The 16241-nt window shown below is 33.7% G+C and overlaps 1 protein-coding gene across 1 annotated transcript in view; it reads right to left on the bottom strand.

Annotated features, from left to right (window-relative positions):
• plpp2b (phospholipid phosphatase 2b) overlaps positions 1 to 9757 on the bottom strand; it is a 47906-nt gene extending 38149 nt beyond the window's left edge. The window contains exon 1 of the mRNA XM_030132774.1: positions 9241 to 9757. Coding sequence (XP_029988634.1) covers positions 9241 to 9301 — 61 coding nt within the window. The 5' untranslated portion in view covers positions 9302 to 9757. The remainder of the gene's footprint in view (positions 1 to 9240) is intronic.
• Positions 9758 to 16241: the final 6484 nt, after the last annotated feature.

The raw sequence follows: 16241 nt of genomic DNA on the forward strand, positions 1-16241 counted from the left end.
ACACAACATATTGTCTGTCGAAGAGTTTGTGGCATTAACTCAGAAACCCAACATCCCACCACAGTGATACATTCCACACACGCACATGATATCTGAGGCTGAAAACATCCTCCTCCAAAAAGTGGTGCTGGTGAATGACAGGACCCAAAAAGTTATCATGATGCAACAATATTATCACAAAAAATGGAATAAATGCAAAAAAGAAATATTGTTTCATTGCAGTTTGAGGCTGATTTTTAGTCCAATGTGAAAGTTCTGTGAAAGAAACTAGGTGGTTATTTGACGTTTTATATCATTAGCAATAAGGAAAGAGTAAGGATAGAATGCGAAAGACACAAATCGTAAAAGATTAACCAAGACGGAAACTGCATAAGACAAAAAAAGTGAAAAGGATGTAAACAACAAGTTATAACAAGATGTAAATTATGACACAACAAGGTGAAGTCGACAAAAGCTGAAGAAATTAGGTGGTTATCTGTGGTTTTACCTTTAAATGTGCAAAAAGACAAAATAAGAGATGAAAATTATGAAAAGGATGCAACAAGATGAAAAAATGTTAACCCATAAAGACCCAAACATCCACCATCGACCAAAAGCATCTACTGATCTAAACTGTTGGTCCACTAATCCTATCAAGTACATGTAAATAATTGGTGTAAAATACAGTTTGTCATCTTTTCATGGTCATCAGATATGACCCATTTGGACGTTCAGAGGCTCTATAGTTACCATGGAAACACCATCATCTTCTACAACATTGATTCACCAGTAAAACCCATGAAGTTGAATCAGTGACAGTGGATGGAGACACTGGGTTAATGTTCAGTTAATGATAGATTTTAATGGAAAAGTCAACTTTTCTTCAGTTTTCTCTGTTTTTATATAATAACCTTTAAATTTACCCTGAGCTTTTATTAACATTTACGTGATCAGTCGATTGAAAACAGGAAAATAGATGATTTTCACTGGAAAAAATGCAAAATTCAAAGGATGATATTATAGTAAATGGTGATAAATCACTGAGGAAAGATTAAATAGAGAGAAAAAGTAATTTGGGAACTGACGCAAAAGTCACACTGGGTCCTTATGGGTTAATAACACAATGGGACAAAAGCCACGAAAAAGATACAAGATGAAAACACAACAAAAGATGGTCGGATGAAAACGGTACTCGAGATCATGTAAAAGATGTGACGAGATGTAAACGACGCAACAAAAAGAAAATGACAAAGAAGAAAGAACAAGATGATAACGATGTAAAAGATGCAAAAAGATGTGACCAGATGTACCCGGACATGAGAAAATACACAAATATTGTAACAAAACAAAAAGGATGCAAGATAAAAAATGATGTAAAAGATGCATTTTGAACTCAACAAAATGTAAAAAACAAGATGATTATTTGTGTTTTTAAAGGCAAAGTAAGAGACAAAAATTAGGGTTTCAGCAGCAAGATGAGAAGATGGAACATAAGAGGAGGTTATTTGTGGTTTTAAAGTGTTCTCTGTCAAACAGTGGAACATTTAGGAAATTATATACAAGTATTCTATAATTATGTTTCCTCATATCGAAATATGGACGACAAAAATGTAATTCTATCATTGGTTCATCACAGGCCGTAGATGAGCACTAACATTTGTTATTTGTTGGTGAACATAAACATTATTATCATCAGGGCCTTATCATTAACTTCCTATATTCAGTACTGTTCATCAAACAATAACAGCAAAAGACATAATGTTAGCCTCATAGAATAATTATCTAAGTCATACACTATATGGACAAAAGTAATGGGACATGTTAAGTTCAGGTGTTTCTTTTCTAACAGGGGTCTGGGATGCAAAAAAATAATGACAAATGCTATTATATAGTTTTATATTGTCATAAGTATCGTTGCATTGATTAGTTTAGTTTAAATTGTTATCTTTGCTTCTAAAATGCCTCAGAGATGGTTTTTACTTTGTTTCGCTCAACATTAATTTTGTTTTTTTTCATCCGTGACTATGATTTTAAATGTTCTGGCTCTAAATTTCTCCAATATCGTTCGTGCTCTGACTGTAAATACTGATTCTTTTTTTTACCACAACTAACCATCTACTTTCTTCACATCTCACTGAAGAAGAAAAATCTCCCATTAAACTTTAAGGAAATATTGATGTTTATAAACTACATGGAGAAAAATATTGGGACACATCATGTCTACAGCTGGAAGATGTCCTGTTCATGCTGATTTGAGATATAACTAGAAGCACTCGGAGAGCGCAGACCTCCGCCAAGGCTGATCAGTGCCCCCCCCCCATGGCCCCCCCACCCCCGATCACCACCAAAATTTAATCATTTCTTCCTTATCCCATTTCCAACAAACCCTGAAAATTTCATCCAAATCTGTCCATAACTTTTTGAGTTATGTTGCACACTAACAGACAGACAAACAAACAAACAAACAAACAAACAAACCCTGGCAAAAACATAACCTCCTTGGTGGAGGTAAACATCAATATTAACCCAAACAGACCCAAACAGCCACTGGTGACCTAAATCATTTACCAATTTAAAATGTTTAAAACCTGTTGATCCACTAATCCTATCAAAAGATGTAAATAATTTGTGCAAAATGCAGTTTGTCATCTTTTCATGGTCATCAGACATGACCCATTTGGACGTTCAGAAGCTCTGTAGTTACCGTGGAAACACCATCATCTTCTACAAAATTGATTCACCAGTAAAACCCATGGAGTTGGATCAATGACAGCGGATAGACACACTGATTTTAGTTCAGTTAATGACAGATTTTTCAGCAAAAGTCACTTTTACTTCAGTTTTCTCTATTTCTGATGTAGTCACCCTCAACTTTAATCTGAGCTTTAAACCATAAAGACCTTCCTTAAGTGATTTTTCATTATTTATTACAATATTATCCTCTGTATTTTCCATTTTTCAGTGTAAATCATGTATTTTTGCCTATATTTAATTTGCTGATCATGTAGATGTTCATGAAAACTCAGACTTAATTCAAGGTTATTTTATCAAAACAGAGAAAACTGATGAAAACATGACTTTTTCAAAAAAATATCAATTACTGAGCATAAACCAAATGTCTTCATCCACTGTCATTGATCCAACTCCATGGGTTTTACTGGTGAATCAATGTTGTAGAAGATGACAGTGTTTCCACGGTAACTACTGAGCCTCTGAACGTCCAAATGGGTCAAATCTGATGACCATGAAAAGATGGCAAACTGTATTTTACACCAATTACTTACATGTATTGATAGGATTAGTGGATCAACAGGTATTAAACAGTTTAGATCACTACATGATTTTGGTCATCGGTGACTGTTTGGGTCTTTATGGGTTAATGAACATCTACACAATAAGTGAATTAAATTTAAGAAAATACCTGATTTTCAGTTAAAAAAATACAAAATGCAGAGGATGATATTTCTTTCTTTCTTTTCTCTTTTTCTGCATTGGGCAGACGCTTTTTTCCAAAGTGATTTACAGGGGAAAACCAATCAAATCACTCAATCAATCAAATTTTATTTATTTAGCGCCAGATCACAATGAAAAAGTTATCTCATAGAATAGAATAAACTTTATTGTCATTGTACTCATGTTACAATGAAATTATGCAGCCCCCCCCACCCCCCCCAGTGCAATCCAGCATAAACAAGATAAAAACACAATAGTATATAAATAAGGCTTAAGAATATAGAGATAATAAAAGTATTAAAATAAATAAAATAAATATTTAGGCATAACAGTTAAGAACTTAAAAGCTTTAAAAGTTTAAAAGTTTTCCCCAAGTACCCCAAGTTACTTGTTTAAAAGCCTTATTGCCCAGGGATAAAAAGTGTCTCTAAGCCGGTTTGTTCGGCTCCCCAGAACCCGATACCTCCTCCCTGAGGGTAGGGGGTTGAAGAGGCACCGGCCAGGGTGGGATGTGTCCAGCAAGATCTCATGACACTTTATATATAGAGTTGGTCAAAACCAGACTCTAAGCCAATTTACAGAAACCCAACAGAATCCTCCAGGAGCAAACACTTGTGACTGGTGACAGTGGGAGGAAAAATTTCCTTTTCACAGGCAGAAACCTCAAGCAGACCCCAGCAGATATTATAATAAATAGTGATAAATCACTTAAGAAAGGCTAAATAGAGAGGAAAAAATATTTTTTATAATTGCCACAAAAGTAACACTGGGTTAATAATCAATATGATATTTATCACAATATAAAACTATATTATATCATTTGTCATTCTATTGTCCCAATACTTTTGTTCAAATAGTGTACGAGGGGGGCTGAAAAGTTCATAGCCTGACTAAGAAGGAGTTATTGCACAGCAATGAAACTTGGCATACATTAAATTCAACCTTTCCTGATATTAACTGCATGGTTTCCTTCCAGATAAACCCACATTGGATAAATAATTTAGGGCTTTGAAAAGTAGTACTACAGACATTTCATGAAAATGCTTGCTTTTCACCCCTCCCTCATTCTCCCTACATCTTGAATTCAACTTCCTAGTTTTGCACAGTTGATAAAGCTGGAGCATCATCCCCTATAGCAGGGGTGTCAAACTCATTTTAGTTCAGGGGCCACATTAAAGTGGGCCGGACCAGTAAAATAATATAAATAATAGGATAAGTGTCAACTTCAAAGTTTCCTGTGCTTTTCAGTGAAAAAAGATAAATTCCATAATAAAAATGTTCACATCTACGAACTGTACTGGAACATATCAAGAACAAATATAAACAACCTAAAAATTCTTAAGAAAAATAAGGGCAATGTTAATAATATTACGTCTCAGTTTATTATTTATGCATGTGCATTACAATTTACATATCACAGTGGATCAAAAATGCACAAATCATTGAAGAACATGCAGAATATTGGTACAATTCTACAGACTACTCTTAAGACATTTCAGGTTGTTCATATTTGTTAAGGTTATTCACATTATTTGTAAAAGGCTAGTCTGTAAATGTAAACATTTTTGTGTAATTTTACTTTTTTTTTTTTTTTTTTTTTACACTAAAATAGAGAAACATTTGCAGTTTTCATTATTTATAGGTTGTTATGATTGGATTTTACTGGTCTGACCCACCTTAGATTGAATTGACCTAAAATGATTTTCACATGCTTGATTGTTAACATCTTCAGTGTAATTTTTGCATTTCACAAATTCATCCCAGGGGCCAGATTGGACCCTTTGGTGGGCCGGTTTTGGCCCCTGGGCCGCATGTTTGACACCTGTGCCCTATAACAACCATGTCAGCATGAATGTGCTTGGGGGCTAACCCCTTTTTCCGCAGACATTTGATAAGACCACGGTCCCACGGATGGTTCACCAAATGTCTCTGGTACTACTTTTCAAAATCCTAAATTATTTATCCAGTGTGGGTTTATCTGGAAGGAAACCATGCAATTAGTATCAGGAGGGGTTGAATTTAATGTATACCAAGTTTCATTGCTGTGGAATAACTCCTTCTTAGTCAGGCTATGAACTTTTCAGCCCCCTCCTCGTATGACTTTAATTATGCTATATGGCTAATGTTAACCGTTTTACATGTACATGATATAATCCTTTTCTCAAGTTATTTGCCCACAGGGGGGACAAGACACCACTTCACTGTAGTGAGATGCTCTAGTTACCAGAGAAAATAGACTGTTAAAAAACATCTGATTCTAAATGGAAATCCCTCCTCACGCAGCAGCTGGATTAAAAACAATGGTTTGTGGTTGGACACAAAGTGGTGGAAGTATCTGGAAAAATGCACTGGATATTGAAAAGTGGGACATTCTTAAGGGGGGGGGGGGGGGGGGGGCTCCTGGCAGACAAAATATTGAAGAAAATGAGGAGTAAGAGGGGCACACATATGCATATCAGATTTCCATAAACAAACATTGAGCTTCCTGACGCTCAGTAAAAACTCTGCAGAAGTTTGGGTAAAGTCAGACTGGTGCACATCCAGTCCAGACCGTGAGAAGAATGACAAATGTCTGCTCCACAGGGAACTTCAACGCAGAAACACCCAAACATCCACAGACGACCAAAGGCATCTACTGATCTAAACTGGTTAATACCTGTTGATCCATTAATCCTATCAGTACATGTAAATAATTGGTGTAAAATACAGTTTGTCATCTTTTCATGGTCATCAGATATGACCCATTTGGATGTTCAGAGGCTCCGTAGTTACCATGGAAATGCTGTCATCTTCTAATAAATTCTAAATTTTCTTTCGTACACTATATTTATGTGCAGTCATCTTGTGTCATATTTGGATGCTGCATAAATGTTACAAACATGAACACTGCATATTGTAATATTTTTGGATTATTATTGTGAGTAGATTCAAATTCACACAAAAAACATAGGTGTTTGTCTGAAAAAATGTATGAGACCTAGACCCGGCTTTAACCCATAAAGACCCAAACCGCCATTGGTAACCAGAGGTAATCTAAACTGTTTGATACCTGAGGATCCACTAATCCTGTCAGTACATGCAAATAATTGGTGTAAAATACAGTTTGTCATCTTTTCATGGTCATCAGATATGACCCATTTGGACATTCAGAGGCTCTGTAGTTACCATGGAAACACCGTCATCTTCTACAACACTGATTCACCAGTAAAACCCATGGACAGTGGATGGAGACACTTGGTTTTACATTCAGTTAATGACAGATTTGCTGGAAAAAGTCACTTTTACTTCAATTTTGTCTGTTTTGATATAATAACCTTTGAATTAACTCTGAGTTTTCATGAACAAATTAAATACAATTAACTAAACACAGGAAAATACATGATTTAGAGCAGGAGTGTCAAACTCATTTTAGTTCAGGGGCCAGATTCAGCTAAATTTGATCTGAAGTGGGTGGAGCCAGTAAAATAATAACATAATAATATGTAAATAACACCAACTCCAAACTTTTCTCTTTGTTTTAGACCAAAAAAAGTAAATTTACATTGTGATAAGGTTTACATCTACAAACTATCCCTTCAAAAGATGTGAATAACATAAACAAACTGAAAAAATAAATGTCATTTTAACAATATTCTGCCTCAGTTTATCATTTACACATGTACATTATAACTCACAGATCACAGTGGATCTACAAATACACAAAACATTTAGTAACAGGTAGAGTCTTGTTAAAATTGTACTCACTTCTCTTAATACATTTCAGGTTGTTCATATTTATTTAGGTTATTCACATTTGTTGTGAAATTATACTTTGTTTTAGTGTAAATACATGAAAATATTTACATTTACAAAGAGAAAATTTGGAGTTGTCATTATTTATATGTTGTTATGACAGTATTTGACTGGTCTTGCCCGCTTGAGATGGAATTGGTTTGAATGTAGAACCTGACCTAAAAGGATTGTTAATATGTTAGTGTAATTTTTGCATTTCACAACTTCATCCCAAGGGCCGGACTGGACCCTTTGGAGGGCCGGATTTGGCCCCCGGGCCGCATGTTTGACACCTGTGATTCAGAGTGAAAAATGCAAAATACAGAGGATAATATTATAATAAATGGTAATAAATCACTTAAGAAAAATTGATTTGGGAACTGACACAAAAGTAGCACTGGGTCTTTAAGGGTGAATGTCACATATTTTAGCATAGACAGTATATGTGCAAACACACTGCTCCTTTAGTGGACTCAGATGTGCATCCACATACCTAGTGTTTACCAGTCTACTCCATGTTGTTATGGGATAGTGATGGGACATTTGGCTCTTTGAAGGGAGCCGTTCAGTCAGGAGCAGTTCACTGAAAAGAGCCATTCAAAAGACTGGTTCTTTTATGTTTTTTGCATTATTTTGAAGCACATGTTTTAATGACTAAATAGGCTACATGTGATGATTGACATTACATTTTAAAGGTGTTTAATTGGTGCGGCAGTAAATATTATCTTACCGTAAAAAAGACTAGTTAGTTCAAATGTGTGGGCTAAATACATGACATGAGAGGTGACATTAGGCAAATGCTGGAATTGGACCAAAAACATCACGGTACATTATGTGGACTAGTCTGTAGCCTAAAAATCAAGAAGAAAATAAAACATTTTCTTATGAAATAACATTTTAGTCTCCTCAAAAGAAGAACAATAAATGTGTGTAAACATATGGAAAAAATTGCACAAAACACAACAGTGATTAATCACTGCAATTACTTAACCCTTTCATGCACGAATTATGAGAACCTTAATCAAAATTTTTTCCTGAGTGTTTTTATTCCTCTTTAGGCATGAAAAAAAAAAACAATGCAATGGAAAATGTTCTTCTGAAAAATAAATTTAAAAAAAGAAAAAAAAAAGAAACATAAAAAACAATAATGAAAAAAAAAAAATTCTTATGAACCTATTTTTCATGAAGCTGCAAAAATGTCCACTCAACTGCACACTATGTGTTTAATTTTTGACGCACAGAAACATGTATTTACTGATAAATTGTGTGAAAACTATGGGGAGGGCTTGTGATTCTGGGGGTTTATGCTCAAGAGAGATCTACATAATGTTACCAGTTCATGTCAGAAAAGATATGTAGTGTCTTAAAACTTTAATAAAGATATGTGTAAAAAAAAAAAAAAAAGAACAACAAAATTCATGAATATACAAGAAAACAGCTGTAGAATAGCTGTCCACCGTAGTGACCAGTATGCATGAAAGGGTTAAATACCTGAACTGTAGTGCAATTCTCAGAACAAGAACAGTATGTTGGTAAACATACAGAAAAAATGCACAAAACACAAAAGCGATTTATCATTGCAATTACTTAAATACCTTAACAACTGTAGTGCATTTTCCCTCAGAACAAGAACAATAAATGTGTGTAAACATACAGAAAAAATTGCACAAAACACAACAGTAATTAATCACTATTATTAATCCAAAAAAAAACAAACAAAAACAAACAAAAAAAACCCCGGCTCTTTACAAAGACTCGGTTCCCATCGTTCATTTCAAAGAGCCGTTGAAAAGAGTCGATTCGTTCGTGAACGTCACATCACTATTATGGGATGTTTTCTAATGGTTCCATGACACTATAACACACACACACACACACACATGCAGAACAGTGCAGTGTGTTTGTTCCATTCCTATTGCTGCAGATATGATCCTAAAGTCGATGACAGCTTCTTAAAGTGATTCCTAGATAAAGTGTGTGCGTGTGTGTGTGTGTGTGTGTGTGTGTGTACAGCTCACCGTGCGTCAACAAACTTACCGACAAATACGCACAGCACGTCCATCACCACGTACAGCTTCTTCTTCCTGAGCTCCTTCATATTCTTTCTTAGATCATTCAGTGTCGGAGGATCAACTTCTCAAACAAACTGATCGACGTTAAGTCCATCTGCGCCCACTTGGTTCGTGGAGTGGAGGACACGGCGCGCGCTACGCAAACAACCTGATAACCTGCCTTACGGGTTCTTCCGGGATCCTGTGTCCTACCTGTGCTGACATTGAAAGCATAGGTATGGAAGTGTGGGGACACGGCAGCTCGTCACACACTGTTCTTCTTCTGCAGGAGGACACGGCAGTGACGCGTCCACCCCTTTTACGCGTGGAGAACCAAAGTGGATCTGGATCCGGAGGGAGATACAGGACGACTCCACAGGGTTGGAGACGTCCGGGGGAATCCAGTCAACTCCTTTTACCACATCCACACACACACTAACACACACACACATCCAGTCTTCACCACGCCACTCCACTTAGTCCCTCCTCCTGACTTCCTCGTCGTCTGCTCCTCCGTGGGTCTGTGATCACAGCCTTCCTCTGAGGTTTTACGCACAGACAGAGCACAGTTTTTGTTCCAGCCTGGCCTGGTAAACCTACGGTTCATGTCATTTTTTTCTTTTTTCTTTTCTTTTTTTTTTCCTCCTTTCCTTAAATCTATTACAGATCAGACCAGAAGGAGGTGCGTGGAGACTGTGAAATGAACTGTACCATTAGGTTTATAATACATCAACGTCCAAACATCACTGTTTTCAAAGCCCTTTTTTCCAATTACGTGGACAATTTGAGAAACAGTATAAATTCTAAAGCAAATCAAACAAAAAAAATATGTTAAATGTATAATCTTATTCAATTTGTATAATTTCTATTTATTCCTCAAGCAATTTTTTTTTATTTTTATTACATATTTTTATTTTAATTTTATTTATTTATTTTATTTTATTATTTTTATGTATTTATGTATTTATTTATTTATTTTCTTTCCTAATGTTTTTACTTACATGTATTTCTCTATATAATGTGAAAGATTTTGTGAATTATGGAACTTTCTACCCTTGTTGTTGTATACTATTATGTATATTTACTGTTCAATGTTAATCGTTCAAAAAAACCCAAACAAACAAACAAACAAACAAACAAAAAACATTAGGTTTAAAATACCTGGGGGGGGGGGGGGGGTCTTTTGAACAGCTCTTTGAAATGAACGATGGGAACCGAGTCTTTGTAAAGACCCGTTCATTTTTTTTCCCCTTTTTTTTTATTTTCTTCTTCTTTTTTTTTTTTTTAAATTAATAACAGTGATTAATTACTGTTGTGTTTTGTGCAATTTTTTTCCGTATGTTTACACACATTTATTGTTCTTGTTCTGAGGGAAAATGCACTACAGTTGTTAAGGTATTTAACCCTTTCATGCACAGTGGTCACTCCAGTGGACAGTTATTCTACAGCTGTTCTCTTGTATATTCACGGATTTTGTTATTTTACTTGCATATCAACTAACACAGTGAATACTTATGCACCATCCCATAATACACTGCAATTCATACCGTTACTGTAACATTCCTGTTCTTGATAAACCTGATCTGCAACAACATATTTCAGTGTAAATCAATTGTTAATTGTTATTAGACTGTAATTAACAGGTTTGGGTTTTTTTTGAAGTTGTTGTGTTTTGTTGTTTTTTGCATATTATTTGAGTGAGTAATAACTACTATTATAGTATGTGAAAATGTGAGAAAACATCAGATTAGCAACATAAAAAAACATTTATTTCATAGTTGTCACACAGTATGACATACTAAATACATGTTTCTTTGCTTCAGCAGTTAAATGCATGGTGTCCAGCTGAGTGGACATTTTTGTAACTCCATGAAAAACAGGTTCATTAAAAAAAAAATTCAATCACATTGTTTTTTTCATGCCAAAAGAGGAATAAAAACACTCAGGAAAAAAATCTTGATTAATTTTCTCATAATTCATGCATGAAAGGGTTAAGTAATTGCAATGATAAATTGCTTTTGTGTTTTGTGCATTTTTTCTGTATGTTTACCAACATACTGTTCTTGTTCTGAGAATTGCACTACAGTTTTTTAGGTATTTAAATACTGTAATTGCAGTGATTAACCACTGTTGTGTTTTGTGCAATTTTTTCTGTATGTTTACACACATTTATTGTTCTTGTTTTGAGGAGGATAAAATGTTATTTCATAAGAAAATGTTTTATTTTCTTCTTGATTTTTAGGCTACAGACCAGTCCACATAATGTACCGTGATGTTTTTCTGTCAAATTCCAGTATTTGCCTAATGTCACCTCTCATGTCATGTATTTAGCCCACACATTTGAACTAACTAGTCTTTTTTACAGTAAGATAATATTTACTGCCGCACCAATTAAACACCTTTAAAATGTAATGTCAATCATCACATGTAGCCTATTTAGTCATTAAAACACTGGTGTTTCAAAATAATGCAAAAAACATAAAAGAGCCAGTCTTTTGAATGACTCTTTTCAGTGAACGGCTCCCTTCAAAGAGCCAAAAGTCCCACCACTACATCCTAAAACACTTGAATGTCTTTATATTTCATCATTTGAAGTGTTCTGAAACTGTATGTGTGGAAAAGTCATAGGTGACTTCACCTATCTAGTCTTTTTTTTTTTTTTTTTTAAAATCATACTTATTTATCATATTTTTTTAGTGCAGATTTAAGTTACATTGAACATTTGAATTTTCAATTTCAGAGGCATTAAACACATCCCATTCTTCCCACCCCCTCACCCTCCCACCCCTGGTCCTACATGACATATTTGATGATAGTAATAAAAAATAGCAAAAATACTCATAGAACAAAAAGGGTAAAATTAAATAAATAAATAAATAAATAAATAAATAAATAAATAAATAAATAGAAGCAAAGACAAAAAAAAATTGCCTAATAGTAGACAAATCTAATTATTCACAGTTACATCCTACACGCAAGATATAGACATGTAATATTATAAGGATATGGACATGTAAAATTATTAGAGTACACAAGAATATATAGTATGCCAAACAGCAAAAAGAAAAAAAAAAAAAAAAAAAATGTGTCTATGGGAAAACTGCACTAAAAGTATTTTTTGTAGTTTAGAGTTTTTTTTTTTTTTTTTTTTTTTTTTTTTTTTTTAAGTATTTAACCATAGAGCCCCATACTACTTGAAGTTTTGATGGCTGACCCCTCAAACTGTATTTAATCTTCTCTAAATAAAATTAAAAAAAAAAAAAAAAAAGCATGAGGTCGCTAAGCCATGAGGATGGTTTTGGGGCGATTGCTGATTTCCATCCAAATAGTATTTGTCTTCTAGCTAATAATGTTGAGAATGCAATAATGACCATTTCATCTTTTTTTGCATAATTTACAGTTAGAAGAGATTCCAAAAATGGCTAATCCAGCAGATGGTATTTGTGCAGTTTCCAAAGCTTGAGACAGGTGATAAGATATATATGTCCAGTAGTTTTTCAGGTGAGGACAAGACCAGAGCATGTGTGTTCTGTTAGCAGGTGACATCTGGCATCTGGCATCTGTTGCATTTATCTGTGACATTTGAGTAGATCTTGTATATTTTTAGTTATTTTACAGAGTACACTGGTCTACAATTATTATTATTATTATTATTATTATTATTATTATTATTATTATTATTTTTTTTTTTTTTTTATTTATTTATTTTTTTTTATTTATTTATTTATTCTTTGAAATTATCTGCCTCAAAGATTAAATGTGCTAAATGTTATGTATTTTAATAAGACCAATTGGGAAACAAATGACCAAAGTTCTGGTTTGCTGATGTTTTCAAGGTATATGATACAGTGTTATTACACATATATACTGGTTTATGTACATTTATACAATACATTTATAAATGTTCCACTAGATAGAACCTGTAAAGTGAATGTATTGTCATGTGCAGACAGTGTTTTGAAGTAGATCTGGTAGCTCTGACACAAATATTCCTTTGGAGTTAAACTCATTTTCTCATTAATGCTCAAATTTCACATTTTGACTCAAGACTGTATCTTGGAAACTTCAGCCAACCAACATTTCTCAGTTTTTCTTTATCAGTGACTCACACGTGGTAAAATTTCACAACTTTTCTTTGGGAAGCATTTTACTTGTAGGCCAGTGGTATTAATGAGCATATTTACTTCTTAGTGTCTTTATTAAGATATGAACAGTTAAAAGGTCAAGTTAATTCATGTTTTAAATATATATAGTTAAACTTTGAAACACCTACAAATATTTTCATATTTTGTCTTCCAAATGAATTTTCCCTCTACACGTAACATTTCTTCAGTGATTTATTACCATTTATTAGAATAGAATAGAATAGAATAGAATAGAATAGAATAGAATAGAATAGAATAGAATAGCCTTTATTGTCCTTGTGGGTACAATGAAATTAGGAAATTTATAATATTATCCTTTGTATTTTTCAGGGAAAATCAGGTATTATATTTGATATACCTGTTGAACTGAAGAGACACTCTCTCCTGACTCAAAAAACAAACAAACAAACAAACAAAAAAACATCACCTCGATATGCACCTTAGGTCTGTTGTACACAGCCTGGCATGTACCTGTCTTCTGCTGTTGTATGTATTATTATTCATCATCCATTCCTACCTGTACAGTAACATGTCAATATATAACCACTGTTTACATTTCACTGTCTGCACTGGATATACTGTGTATATATTGTTTATTTTCCTCCCTTAACAATCTTTTTTTTTTTTAATAAGAGCACTGATTTTATGTTTACACTGCACTTTTTGCACTGGATGTACTGTGTATATTGCTTATATTTTCTATTTAGATCTTTTTTAACCCTCCAGTATCCCGTCCAGCAAGGCCCTTACTAAGCACCAAGTGTGCGTTTCTCACACACTTGTGGAATAATGTCAAAAAAAAATTTCATACAGTTTGTTTTTTATTCTTTTACACTTTTTTCTATTTCATCAACTTGAGCCATAAATAAAAATACCAAATAGTCAATAACTGTCACATTTTTTAACCCTTTAAATGCCGTGTTTGTGATGTAAACAAACCATTTTTTTTTGGATGCAAAAAACACAAAAAATTAATTTTTTTCATTATACTACATAAAAAGTGGATCACATATTATTTGATTTTTGCAGCCTGGCATATGTCAATGATTAACTCCAACACTGGTTAATTTGCATGATTATTTTTGGCGCTAGGTCAAATGTTCAAAAATACTAGCATCTGTCACCAAGTGTGCGTAAAATGCACACTTATAAATCAAACTATTAAATATTATATATTGATTTATTTTTCTGCTCTGATTTTATTTTATTTTTGTAAATCAAGGTCAGCCCTAATCATACATATCAAATGGAAGAAATAGTGCGTTTCAGGCACACTTGGGAGACAGATGCTAGTCTTGTAATTTTCTTTTGTTTACAATGTGCAAATTTTAGTTGGTAGCCAGCATTTTAAAGATCATGCAAAAATGAGCAACTTTTGAATTCTAACCTTTTTAAAATTGTGACAAATAATATGAAGTTTTTTAACACAAAGTGCAAAGTGTGCCTAAAAGGTGCACCCGGATACCAGAGGGTTAATAACTGCCCTGTCTTTTATCCTGTTTTCAACTCATGCTGCTCATATGTGCCTTAAATTGCCTTCTAGGGATAAATAAAGTTTTTCTGAATCTGAATACTAATCATGTAGTTGTTCATAAAAGATCAGATTAAATGCAAAGATTACAGAGAAAACTGATAAAAAAGTGACTCTTTCAGCAAAATACATGATTAACTGAACATAAACTCAAGTGTCTGCTGTCACTGGCCAAAGTACAGTTTTATTGATTTATTGCAGAAGATGACAGTGTTCCCATGTTCACTATGAATATTAACAACATTTACTCTGACAGTCCAAATAGGTCATATCTGATGACAATGAAAAGCTGCATTTTACCAGAATTATTCACATGTGTTAATAGGAGTAGTGGCTCATCAGTTGTTCAACACTTCAGATCAGTAGATGCTTTTAGCTGATGTTTTAGATCTTTGAGGGATTCAGTTTACTGAAAACTTGGAATCTGAACTATGTCCACATTTACGTAACTATATATATATATACATATATATATATATATACATGTACAATGACTATTTACATATTTACAGTCTTCATTTCAACAGAATCTTTAATAATTCCCACTGAGTCCGCCTCTATATGCATTTACCTCACTAAGTCTGTCTGGATTCTGTCGTGTGGATATTTCTGATGAGATATAATGTCACCTCGGAACCTTAAAAAGCGTGGTTTTGTATTGGAATATGAGAAATTGGAAATTAGAGTTGCATTTGTTCACTGAAGTTAATTTGTGTCCCATCAAAACTAACACATCACCCACCACTGAAGTTTTATATTACAAATACAGAGCGACAATTCAGGACATATTTGCTTTAACCATTAAAACTCAATATTTGGTGTGATCCATACACTTATACATATGTAATTCAAGACAAAATGTGTCAGTTGCATGTCCCTGTGTCCTTATATAATTCACTCATATGCAAATATCTATGACGTTAATGTAAGTCCCATAAATGTACATAAGACATAATTTAATCCATAAAGACCCAGCGCTACTTTTGTGTCAGTTCAATAATTAATTTTTCCCTCAATTTAACCTTTAATAAGTGATTTATCACCATTTATAATAGTATTATCCTCTGTATTTTGCATTTTTTCAGTGTAAATCAAGTATTTTCCCATATTTAATTTACTGATCATGTAGATGTTGAGAAAAGCTCAGATTAAAGTTAAGGGTTGTTATATCATAAACAGAGAAAACTGATGACTTTTTCAGCAAAATATCAATAACTGAGCAAAAAACAAATGTCTCCATCCACTGTCATTGATCCAACTCCATGGGTTTACTGGTGAATCAATGCTGTAAAATGACAGTGTTTCCATGGT

This window comes from Sphaeramia orbicularis, chromosome 4 (genome assembly GCF_902148855.1).
Source record: "Sphaeramia orbicularis chromosome 4, fSphaOr1.1, whole genome shotgun sequence".
NCBI lineage: Eukaryota > Metazoa > Chordata > Actinopteri > Kurtiformes > Apogonidae > Sphaeramia > Sphaeramia orbicularis.